The 13,708-nt window shown below is 28.4% G+C and overlaps 1 protein-coding gene across 1 annotated transcript in view; it reads right to left on the bottom strand.

The window, feature by feature from the left end:
* Positions 1 to 2,988: 2,988 nt before the first annotated feature.
* LOC145831646 (HEAT repeat-containing protein 4-like) overlaps positions 2,989 to 13,708 on the bottom strand; it is a 95,384-nt gene continuing 84,664 nt past the window's right edge. Inside the window, exon 15 of the mRNA XM_082938955.1 lies at positions 2,989 to 4,113. Coding sequence (XP_082795081.1) covers positions 3,805 to 4,113 — 309 coding nt within the window. The 3' untranslated portion in view covers positions 2,989 to 3,804. The remainder of the gene's footprint in view (positions 4,114 to 13,708) is intronic.

Genomic DNA, 13,708 nt, shown 5'->3' with positions numbered 1-13,708 from the left:
CCTTTTAAACGTATAAGGTTTTGTTATAAAAGATACTGCTAATAAGTAAGATTGTAGCATAAACAAATTCGAGTGAAATTTTAACATCTGTCTTTTCTTTTGACTGAGTGTGGTCTGCATGAAGGCTGTAAAATTAGCTTTGTTTTATATCTTTTCAAAAACTTGAATATTAAAAGTTACTTAATAATCAAAACGTTCAGTAACTTTATCATAGTATACTCCTTAATTTTATAAAAAAAAATTGCTTAAAAATCCTTTATTATTTTGTTAATAATTGTAAGTTTTGACATACAACTTGGATCATTAGACCACAAGCTTTCGATAGGCTGAGACAGGTAGTCTTTCGTACTAGTAAACGAAAAAACTTGTTGTTAATAAATTTTGAACTTGTTTCACGGCAAATGAAAGTCCAGACTGCTTTGGTTTTAATGACTTTCGCCGATACTTTCTTTGATCGTATTAATAACGAGCGTTAAGCTGTCCTGTCAGTGGATAATGTTTTAAACGTTGCACGGAAATTAGACATAGGTGACGTCACTAATCATACTAGCAAACAGTAGCTTTGTGGTATAAAATAAATATGTTTTTAGTGTACCGAAAGCTTCCTGTCTGATGACCTAAGTTGTATGTCTCATTTACTTTCTATTGAAAATGACTTTCACAATCCTTTACAAAAAACAGTTAGCAAAAGATCTTTCGTTTGCTAGAAAAACATTTTTAATTCTGTTGAATCATACTTACCTATAGAGAAATATAATAAGATAGTAATATGGATATGTTTAAGAAAGAATGAAATTTAAATCTAGTACAATTTCTTTAAAATGAAAATAAACATAATATTAAACTGTAATTTAAGGTTTATCAAATTATATTGAAAAAACGGTATTAAACAAAAAAGTTAGAATCTAAGCAGATAAAATATCACTAAAATATTAAAGTTTACTGTAGCTAAGGGTAAGTATAAATAACTGAAAAAAAAATCAAAAACAGAACTAGCTAATGAAAACAAAATTAAAAAAAAAGCTCCAATAAGAAGAATATCTTAAAATATGCCCTATATATAACTATAATAAAAATAAGAACACTCAAATAATAAAAACAATCATGTTTTGCTTAGAAAATAATTACTAGAAATCAAAATATCAAAACAACTAAGGTATCCCGACTGGAAAAAATTTCAAAGTTTCATTAGCAAATATTGCCCAAAAAGTAAAATACTAAACTAATGCTTTATATACAAAAGATTTACAAATGATATTATTTTCTTATACCCAGCAGATAAAACAACTTTCATTCAAAAAGAATTAAGTGAGAATTTTACTACACATGAACTAAGTTTGTAATTAAAAAGAGTGTCAACAACAGAAGAAGGGGAAGAACTTGAATTTTCGGATATTTTACACAAAATAAAAAATTCAGAAAAAAACGAATTCAAAACTGTAAACCACATAAAACCTACAGTAAAATTTTTATATGGTAATTCTTACCACCCAGCACATGTGTTTAGAGTTATTATTTTATCTGAAGCCAATAGACTAAAAAAAACTAAATGAAAAAACAGAGGGCTATGAAAATGCACACATTAACTTTAAAAGCAAATTTGATAGATCAAACTTCATTAAAAAATTAGTAATTAACTTCTTAAAAAACTCAGTGAAAAAAGTGAAGAAGATACAAAAACATACAATAAAAAACCATCAGTGCAAAATGAAAAAGCATGTGGGAAACCAGCTTTAAGTAATTTATAAATTTTAACAAAAGTAAAGAATGTAAAAATACATACTTATTAAGATTAACACATATTAGACAAAAAACACTAAGAATCTTATTGAAAAACTATATTATTAAAAAAATACTAAATTATGAAGACCATAAAACAGCTGAGTATGGGAAATGTGCATAGTGGAAGTTTTGGGAGTTATAAAAAAAAGTATGATAAAATTCTTAGTTAGAGATAAATCAATAAAAAATATGAAAATGAAACAACATTTGGATTGCAAAGATTGGTGCAAAATGTAATATATGCAAAAACTATAAATCGGTAAAACAATAAATAGTTTTGCAAAAAGATTTAACACTCATTGATACTTTTGGGAAAGTAATATAATTAAATCAAATCATGAACTAATGGAGCAATTTGCACTAGTTATTCACTGCTCTATAAAAAATTACATAAAGAAAACATAAGAAAAAGGAATAGAAGATGCATACAAAGTACAATTTAAAGAAAGATCTGTAGGAATTAAGTAGATATTATAAGACAGTGGTGGATTAAAAAGCTGAAGCAAAAACTAATTCAAACAATGTGCTTAAACAACAGGTTAAACAACATATTTTAAAATAACAGGCAATATTTTCATTATCAAGTTCTGTTTTAGGGATTTTTATATATTTTTTACAGTTGTTACTTATAGTTACTCTTATTTACAGTAAACTACAAAATTCTTAATTATAGTTTGTCTGTAACAAATTCGCCTTTGTTATTAAATTGTATTTTAGTTTTCGGCCACTATTGTGTGTCGGCGCTTAATGTTTTTATTAGTGATCTACCAACTCCGAATCTCAATTTTGAAATTTTGATCCGGCCGAATCAGAGTTCGAATCTGAATACTTTAATAGTTGGAATGCGAAAGATTTAATCTGCTTGGTATGTAAATACAATATAAGTTTATAAATTATAATTACGTATTATATTATTACTTATTTCGTAAAAAAGAGTTTAAACAATATTTTTAACGTGTTAATAAATAAATATTAATATTTTAATTGTAAATTAATTTATTTTAAAAGTCAACAAAAAAACGAATGACTTAATGTAAAAATACATTAAGCTACATACACAAAACTTGGTTTCAAAAATTTGATGGCCATGCAAGCAACATTAACAATTAAATTGTACTTTTGTTATGCAAAATAAATAAATTATAGACTGAAATAAATGCTTAAAGCAGAAAAACAATCATAAAAAAAGTTAAAATGTTTTACGCTTTACTTAAGAGTTAGTTCTTATTGTGACCATAAACGAATTAGAACATAGACTTTTGCAAGTGTTCATATTTATAAAACAAAGTGCAATTGAAAAAACATGGAGCCGTAATAAATTGAAATATAACACCAACTGTAGTAAACGTCAAAAAAAGAATAGGAAGACTATTATTGTTTTTAAAGTTGTAGTGGAGAATTAAAAGTTTTTCGCCGGTCTTTGGAAGCAATCGATTGCGTATTTGCTCGTACAAATTACCAGCTTCGGAAAATTATCTTTCAGGATACACAAAAGGATGATAGTGCAGCACGATATTTCCTTACAAAACTGGCAAGATGTGGGTATTTTGTCTTGTTAAAGTATCACCAGTTTAAGACTTTATCCTCTTCAATTTTTGCATTCAAGTTTTCTGTAGTAAAAAAGCCCTTTTCTTCTGCTTCATTTTCTTCATCAATAGAATCCTGTTGCTCGTCCTCCTGTGTAGCTGCTTTTGATTCTATTTTAAACAAATAATAATAAGTTGAAAACTTCTTCGGATCAAAATTTACAGAGTGTTGTGGTTTTGGTTTCTATGGTAGCAATATAGGAGAATAACAACCTTGATTAGCTTCGAAACAGATATGCTTTTCAAAAATTAATTTTAGCTAGTCTTTAACAATATTTTTGAGGTAAGAAGGGAAAGCGGAAAGTCGATATCGTGGATCAAGAGCTGTTGTGACTAACAGTAATTTGTTGTCATTGAGGTTTAAGTTGTTGTTATTAGTATAGAACGTTATTTCGCAAGCCTCTTCTATATTTTTGGCTAAAGTTTTACAAACATTTTATACTTCTTCTGAGTTTTCATAAAAGATAACAAACTTTGTTAGTGATTTTGCATGCGGGATCACGCTTAAGAGCAATGCATTGTTTTTACTACCCTCCTTTGTTACAAAAAAAGATTTGAGCAGTAGAATAATGTCATTAACCAGCTGCCATTTTTCAGGTGTAATGTTCAAATCTTGATCGTTTTTATAGTTAGCCACATAGTACCGGACACTTGATTTTAGCTTTTTCAGTCTCTCTAACATAAGATATGTTGAGTTCCACCTTGTATCCACATCTTGAACAAGAAGCAAGGCTTTTTGTTTAGTCTGTGAGTGGTCAAAATCTACCTGGATCATAAATTAACTACCAACAACATTTACATTATTCAGGGTTACCTTGTCTTTAAGTCAAAAAAACTGCCAGAGTCACCTCGAAATTTTTCAAATCCTTACAAAAAATTCAACATCTTTTTTACATCAATAAAAATTAAGTTTCTAACAAAATTGGTTAAAAAACAAAGTATAAAATCATTGAAAAGATACTGTAAAGCTACTTTAAAAGTGTTTTACAATAAAAAGAAATTGTGATGATGACAATTTTTTTTGTCTATATGATAAACTTCATTGTGTCAAATCAAAATTTTACTACTCACCATGTAAAAATTGTTTAAAATTCCAGTTTTTTTAGTGGTTTTTGTTAAAAATTACAGGTTTTTTTTTTCAAATTTTCTCAAATTCCAAAATTTTCCAGGTTTTTCAGTCTTAATTGTCAAATTCCATGTTTTTTGGCAACCCTGTAAAGAGAATGATATAACTTTAATCATTTTAAGATTCTGTTTATATAACAATCTTTCACTCCAAAAGAACATCAAACAGAATAAAAATTTATTAAAAATACTGTGAGCTAAAAGTCTCAGTTGGGTCTGATTGACTGTCTGTGGTCAGATTGTCAACCTGACCTTTTTGCCCATAGTTTTCCTGCAGACGGGGTGACTTTCTAGGACATTTGTGCTTAGGACCCTCTGCGGGCAACTTATTATTAATTGTATTATTAAAATTGGACATATTAAATATATATTATTTATTTTTACAGTTTATTATTAACAAAACAATGTTTCACTCCTATATTGGCATATAAGAGATCATCAGTTGTTATAAACAAATCTCAAAAAAATTTTTTGAACAAAATAAATGGTAGTTATGTAAAAATATTACATAAAACAAAATACTGAACTACTTTATGGTTTAACAACAACAAAAAATAAAACTTAATGATGCTAAACTTCAGTAAAAATTTAATATTTATGTTACATTTTATAGGTACTATAGACTAAAAAAATAATAATTAATAAGTTAAAATAGTAATAAACAGGACTCAAATTGAAATTAGTTGCAAAGAAATATTATAATTAGTGATGTACCGGACTCACTATCCGGGTCCGGCCGGATATTGCCATTTTTGTCTGATATCCGGATACGGCCGGACTCTAATTTAAAAAAAAAGTCCGGATCCGGTTCCGGCCGGATTCTAATTTGAAAAAAAAAGTCCGGATCCGGTTCCGGCCGGATTCAAATTTAAAAAAAAAGTCCAGATCCGGGTCCGGCCGGATCCTAACAGAGATCCGGCCGGACCCGGACCTAGTTAGTAAAAAAGAGCATACTGAAAAATATTTTTTCAAAAACAAACCCTGTGTAAATTAATAAGAGTAATTTTCGTCAGTTAAAATTAAACACTTACCGTGATTGGCTCATTTTGTACACGTGACTAATTTACATTTGTTTACATTTAAACTATGAAATAAAGATTTCAGAAATGCAACTCTTTACATATGTTGTAAAATTGAAAACTTTGGAATGAATACTTGCATTATTTATTGTTTAAATTTGAGCTCAGAGAATATTTAGAGTTAATACGGTTGAATGTACGAGCCAATGAGAATCATATGACGAAATGTTTCAAACTAAATACTGATGCAACGAAACATCAGAACATGACAGGCAGTTTATATGTAAGCAGTTAGTTAGTTTGGTGTGCAGCTTGAAGCAACAAAATATCTTGAACTTTTTTGATAATGCTTATTGTAAGTAGTGTTTTGTTTTAAAAGTGAATATTTCAACTGGTGTTTAATTGTTTAAATATCTAAGCCAGGTTTATAGTTTGTTAGTTTATAAAAATTTACAGCTTCTTGTTTACAAAAAGTTTTATTTAATTTTTAGTTTATTGTTTTAAGTCTTTTGATATAGATTTAAATAGCTTCCAGTTTTTAAAGTGTTACCAAAGTAGTTAATAATTTTGTATATGCTAGTATTTCTTGTTGTGTTTTATAAAAAAGATTCATCACTCAAAACTGTCGTGTCTGATTATAGAAAGTAGTCTCAGTTATAATTTAGTATTTGTAAGATATTAATTAAATAAGGTAGGATTTAATTATTATGGGTAGTACTAATAAGTTAAGTGTACCACAATCAGTCCACAACTTTACTACCAAATTGTCAACCTTTGCTAGCTGTTCTACTGATTATTAGATTAAAGTAATTTTTCAGTTTTTAAAAACCTCATTTTGACTCAGGCTAGTTTATACTCACTCTAGCTAATTTTATTGAATTAAACAGTGGCAACCCTGCTAGTTTCAAAGTTATTTGGAATTTTAGAAAATCTTGGACTGCCTCAGCCTAGTTTAGTTTTTTATAAAAACTCAGGCTAGTTTTCTTTCAAATTTTGAATGAGTTTGAGCTGATCCAGTTTTTAATATTTGGTAATTTTCTAGTGTATTTTGTTCAAGAACTAGATTTCAGATTTTTAATTGTAAATAACACCTAAATTTGTAAACCTTGTGGCTAGCTGTTCTACTTATTAGTAGATTAAAGTTCTTTTTTTTCAGTTTTTAAAAACCTCATTCTGACTCAGGCTAGTTTATACTAGTGATGTAGCGGACTCACTATCCGGGTCCGGCCGGATATTGCCATTTTTGTCTGATATCCGGTTCCGGCCGGATTCTAATTTGAAAAAAAAGTCCGGATCCGGTTCCGGCCGGATTCTAATTTGAAAAAAAGTCCGGGTCCGGTTCCGGCCGGATTCTAACTTGAAAAAAAAATCCGGATCGGCCGGACCCGAAATTGTGGGTCCGGTACATCACTAATATAATAAACACAAGGTTTGCAATTGATAAGGTTTTACATAGACTGTTGAAAACTAAAGCTAAACATTTTAACTTAGCTTTATGACGTAATTATCTTGTTGTTAAAATTAGTGTACAATTTAAAGTAATATGTTTTTGCTATAAATTTAGAAAATTTTGCTAAATTGTCTTATTGAATAAGGTTTATGTGTTAGATATTTTTAACTTGGGATCGTATTTAAATGTAAAAAAAATTTTAGAGGCGAAAAAAACTTCTTTACAATTACAAATAATTTAACTTACTAATAAACGGGAGCTAGTTTAAGTTTTAAAGCAGAGTTTTTGAAAATGTGGGCAGATTGCAAACAGCTCGTACGTCTTATTTAAATTGATTTTTTTGTTAGCATTGGCTATCTCTATTTTTTCTAAAGTACAAGCCTTGCAGATGCTGTGAATGCTTTTAATTTCCCCGATGTGGTGGAGGATGCTCCATTTTTAGTCGTAATTGATTTTGTTGTGTTTCAAATGCCAAATGTTTTTTGCCAGTTCAGTTTCGTTGTCTTTATAATTTTTGAAACTGTTATTGTGACTGTACCATTTACTTTTAAAAAGGTTTCCGGTTGAACCTATATAATATTTCATTTTCTTTGCAGATGTTATCGTAGCTTTGTAAATTACATTTTTTATTAAACAATTGTTATTCAAGGGGCATAGATTCTTTGATCGGCAGTTACAGGATGGGGTAATAGTGATGTTGTTTTGTTCTTTGGTTTTGTTGGTTTTATTAAAAGTTTTCTTGTTATGTTTTGTATTATTACCTTAATATTGCTCATACAACTGTTAGACAGGTTACAGCTATTTTGTTTAACATTTTACTTAGTATTTCGTTTTGTTTGCAGTGTTTATTTGTAATTTTGAAAAATGCTTTGCCGATATTAGTTTTTACAGATTGGCAGAAGGGGGGATTAAAGTAAATGGTTTTCCTTAGTCGGTTTGTTTTCTTTTTAGTTTGAGTCTTTATATTTTCTGTATATCTTAGTTAATGTTTGAAGTTGGCATTGTTTAAAGCGTTTTGGTACGTGGCTACGTGGTTGTTAAATAATTGTTCATTTTTGAAAAATTTATTATTTCTCCTCTCAATCATTGCTGGGAGGTTCATTTTTATAACTTTTGGGTGGTTTGATTTGCATTTTATTTTTCTTACTTCTGAATTTTTTTACGGTATGGTTTGTATATATTGTTAGTCAGGTTTAAAGTTGTATCTAAGAATTTACATACAGTTGTGCCAACGTCGATAGTTATTTTGAAGCCAATATCGTTAAATAGTTTGATATTTTCTTGTGATTGATTGCTTTCCCGTTCTATAATTGCGAGGCCGTTATCTCTGTATAAGCCGATCTCGTTGGCGTTATAAGTAGAATTAATGCGGCGTAGGACGTATAGTCCCACAAGGTCGCAGAGCTCAGCGCCATTCGGTACATCGAATAATGAATTTTCATCATTTTTGATCCAAACTTTATTGTTATAGGTTAAAATTGTTTTGCACGTGTGTTCAATTAACTTAATGACCTTATCTTCTATTTCTGTATACGTTTTTGCAAAGTTTATGGCTTTTATTAGGTGGTGATGTTTAATACTCGGGTAGAAGTTTACAATGTTTAGTTAAAATTAAACTGTAAAATAGATAATGGACAAAAATCTCCTTAAAGCTATTTAAGTCGAGAACTTTAAATTATTTGATTTAAAACAAATTACAATATAATAAATATAGAATGATATTATACTAACTTGTTATAATGTATCAGTGAATTTTATCTATCAATATTAAAGACTTTTCTACACTACTTAATATAAATTAGGCAAGATAAATTGGGTGGAAGTATCTATTAGACAAAAGAAACAAAAACAATATTAAAAAATTTCTTACTCAAAAATATAAGCTGCTTTTACAACTTTTATAAATCACTAGGCAAAAGTTGTTTTTTGATGAAATATTGCATCATTGATTTTTAGCCTTATTTCTCATAACTGAAAAAAGCTCTATATATTTTCTTAATAATCAGAGTTCAACAATGAATAATGCAAGTAGTTGCAGCAGTTCATTACAAACTAATTAAGATTTAATTGTTAACAGATTTTTTTTCTTTAGAACATTGGTTTTAAATAAAAACATTACAATGTTGGAAGTTATAACATATATGTAATAAATTAAAACTATCAATTAAATAAATGATAAAATATTTACAAAAAGTATATCGCTAAAAGTATGCATGCATCTGCTTTAATTTTAAATATTTAAGTTGCATATTTTTTCTTTTTTAAGTTGCAGCAATTCATTACACAAAAATTTAAATATATGATGAATAAATAAGAGCGGTTATCTAAAAAGCTGAGATTAAACGCCTTAACTATGTAGTTAAATTTATTTTATAGTTTAATAAAATAGTTATCATAGCTTTTATACTGTGTGCAAAACTCTAAATAAAAATTGATAAGGTTTTTATAAGTGTGAAAAACCATTTGTTTATCCACTCAAGCGTTATATAATTAACTAAGTTTACATTTCATTTAATTTTTGACAAACAAAAACTTAAAACTCAAAAAGTTTAAAGCGGTCTACCAAATCCAAAATTTCGGATTCGGCCGAATCCGAGTCTTATTTTGAAAGTTAGGATTCGGCCGGATCCGAATCTCGTTTTGAAATTGGGATTCGGCTGAATCCGAATCTTGGATTCGGTAGATCACTAGTTTTTATTATTATTATTTAGTTGTTGTTGTTCATTCTAAGCTGGTTTTGGTACAAATTTTTTACATACTGTTGTTTCTCATTGCTGTTATTAATTCATTAAAAAGATTAAACTATTTGTTACTCTGTAGCTCTTGTATTTAATTCTATAAAAAAATACTTGAGCTTATATGTAAAAGGGGAGCCGATAATTTCTAACCCGCTATCATTTTTAAACCCGATCACTTCTAACCTGATCATTTCTAACCTGATCATTTCTAACTCGATCACTTCTAACCCGATCATTTCCAACCTGATCATTTCTAACCCGATCATATATAATGCGATAATTTCTAACCCGACCATTTCTAACCCGATTTAACCTGATCATTTCTAACCCAAACAGTAAAAGTTTGTTTATTAATTTCTTATTTATTCTAGATTTAATTCGTAAAAAAACTAGTTTTACAAAGTTGTTATTATAATAAAGATTTTTCATTTTATTTATTTTAAAACATAATGATTTTATTATGTTACGTTAATTACACTTTTAGCATTGATTAGTAATAACTTACATAATTTTAATTTGTTATTACATTAAATATTTTTTTGGTTTTTTCAATCTACTTAAATAGATATTTTTCTTTAATTTTATACAATTTACTAAATCGTTAGACAATATTTTAAACTCTTCTTTGTAAGATTCAAAAAGTAAGCAATTATAACTATACTTAAGCTGGATCTTCATGTAACTTACGTAGCTAGAACAATTTTAAGAAAAGTAAATTTTAAAAAGTAAACTTTTACAAATAAAATATTAAGATACAAAAATTCTTATATTACGGTCTATAAACTACATTGTAAGTTTTGCGTAAACGTTGTATATTAATGATTAATATTTTACTATATAATAGTCGATTAGTTTTCACTTACATCTTAAAAACTTATAAAAGTTGTTCTACAACTTTCATAACCCTATTAAGATAATGGAATTTAAACAAATATTAGGAGAAATTAGATAATTTTGTTATATATAAACATTAAGGTAAGAACTTCGAAAACTACCTAGCAATTAAATATGGTTAACGTTAACATAAAATAAATTTTGTTAAAATTAACTAGGTTTTTTTGCAAAGTAAATTAGAACTCAAACGTAGGGCGACCATTATTTGCAGTAAATTTATGAAACGTCAATGAAAAAAAAATTAAAAACTACAGTCATAGAACCAACATCCAGGTTGGAGGGTGGCACAGAAGATTCTAGACTGTGTTATCATGTGGTAATTCTATTTTTTTATATGTATTAAAGCATTGCAAAGAGAGCAGGTAAACACTACTAACAAAGTCAACAGACTTCAAGCTAGCTTTTCGGTAAAAAAGAAAAATAAGTATATTGCCTTAAATGATCGTCTGAAAAAAATAGTTGAAGAAAGGGAAGAAAGAACTGTGATGGAGTTTTTACGAGCTATTGCTCGTAATCATACTTAAATTAGTTAAGAGTAATTCATTATTTTCTTAACGTTCGTTTTTTTTGTTGTTATTTTGTTTGTGCTTTCGTTGTTTAAGTCGTTTTTAATAAAGTAAATATAAAAAATAAATATATCATAAGTAAAAACTAATTATACAGTAATCTTCCTTTATTGTACCTACATATGTTTCTGTGTGTTAACGATTTAACACACTTCAACTGGGTTCTGTAAATAAATAATTACTGTAAAGTAAGAATAGAAGCATAGAATAAAGTAGGTGTATACATGTTTTCATTAAAATTAGAATAAAAAAAATTCTACAGATTTTTACAAGTTAATAGTTAATAATAGGTAAAATACTTAAAGTTAAATCTGACTATTATAAAACTATACTATATTTGTAATTATTAAGTCTAAACTAAGTAAAGTAAACTAAAATACACAACAAAAAACAAATCATAATGTAAATAAACCACTTACTTTAATGGAAAGAAATACTGATTCAAATTTATGCTTCTATTCTTACATTACAGTAATTATCTTTTACAGAATCCAGTTGAAGTGTGTTGGATCGTTAATACACAGAAACATATGTTGGTACAATAAAGGAATATTACTGTATAATTTGTTTTTATTTATACTCCAGTGAACTTGTTTCACTAGGATCTTTTGTTAGCAAACAATTAAATCTATATTTTGAACAGTTATATCATAAGTACTAATAAAAGTCGTAATTAAAACATTTCGGATATTAAACAAACTTAAGTAAAACTTTTATAGAAGACTTTTTAGACAAGATTTGATTACCTTCGAACTTGTTATATAAATAAACAAGTCTGTTTAAGTTTCAGTGACTCTTTGCTCTAGGTCTAAGTAGGAACCTATTAATTAAGTAAAAGCTAGACGGTCAGACGAAGTCATATTAGTTTTCCGTTTTAGATAAAAAACTTCCTCATATTGTTCTAAAAATTGCACAGACCTATTAAGATAATGGAATTTAACGAAACAGCAGAACGAACTAAACTATTTATTTAATTAAAACTAAGTATTAGAAATGATCGGGTTCGAAATGATCAAGTAAGAAACGATCGAGTTAGAAGTGATCAAGTTAGAAATAATCAGGTTAGAAATTATCGGGTTAGAAACAATCGGGTTAGAAATGATTAGGTTAGAAGTGATAGGATTAGAAATGATCGGGTTATAAGTGATTGGGTTTGAAATGATCGGGTTAGAAGTGATTGAGTTTGAAATGATCGGGTTGAAGTGATCACAGGTTAGAAATGATAGTAAATCATATAAAAGTAATCCCTTTAGACAGGCCATTAGGGTTATAATTAGTGACTGGACTTAGACATTGCACCTTCTAGCTAACTCAGAAAATGTCAATCGTAGAACCTTATAACTCAGGAAATATCAATAGTGCCATGGCGACAAACTAACAAGCTGTACAAAACTTAAACTTTGAAGACTAAAATGGTTAGAAAGATTTACCTTTGATATTGAAGATCCAAAACAACAATTTTTTTATTTTGAGAAACGTTTGGCTGATCATGGCATTTTTAATGAAGCTGAAAAATACTGGATAACTCGGAAGTTTTGGCCTAACAAAGAAATGTGGGCCTATTCCTTATGTACTGACCGTAAAGATAGAAACTTTACAAGCTTAAAGACATTCCTAATTGAAAAAGGTGGACTTTTGCCACAGGTGTTACTACAAAAAAAAAAAAAAACTCCACCATGAGAGTAGCTATGACCTCAACATTGAAGTCAGAAAGTGGCTTGCTGGTTTAGAAGATAAGGAAGTATTGCTGAATTTATTTTTTTGCACTTTAAACAAAAAAAATTAAAGGGTAAGATATCCAGTAGCCTATTTCTAGGTTTTGAAGAGTTCAGTAGATATGTGATTTAGACATGAGCAAAAAAAGAAATGGGGCAAGACAAGGCAATTGTTTCAAGAAACAAAAACAAAATCAGCAGTTCTCTTACCAAAAAAGAAATAAACTGCCAGACCAACAAGTTATATATGAACAAAGATATCTTAAAAACTTGTTTGACAGATGTTTCAAAAACAAAAAAACCAAAACCATCAGTTCTCTTAGCAAAAAAAAAAAAACTGCCAGACCAACAAGTTATATATGGGCAAAGACATCCTAAAAACTCCTTTAGCATGTCTATTAATAAACAAAATCATTTATCCTCATACCAAAGAAGAAATAAATTACCAGTTCATCAGGTCAATTATGAGAAAATACATTCTAGAAACTTCTTTTGCAGGTGTTTTAAGAACCAAAATCATAAATTCTAATACCAAAGGTGTTAAGTGCCAGTTCAACAAACCAAATGTGGGCAGAAACAGCCCAAGTCTGAACAAAACTGTCGTAGGTACAAAAAATTCTCAAGAAAATATAACAAACTAAAAAGTGATGTTTTGCAACAGCAGCAAGTCAAATTATACTCGAACTTCCAATAGATCAAACCAGTAGTCCAATCATCAAAAATAAGGTTTAACAAAGGCAAAAAAATCTATAGGTACACCCAATTAGAATAGTACAAGTCAAAATATGATTACTACTGAAAATAACAATGTCAGGCCCCACAAGCTGTCACCC

This window comes from Thalia democratica, chromosome 3 (assembly GCF_965202585.1).
Source record: "Thalia democratica chromosome 3, ktThaDemo2.hap1.1, whole genome shotgun sequence".
Lineage (NCBI taxonomy): Eukaryota > Metazoa > Chordata > Thaliacea > Salpida > Salpidae > Thalia > Thalia democratica.
This window is presented reverse-complemented; position numbering and strand designations above follow the sequence as displayed.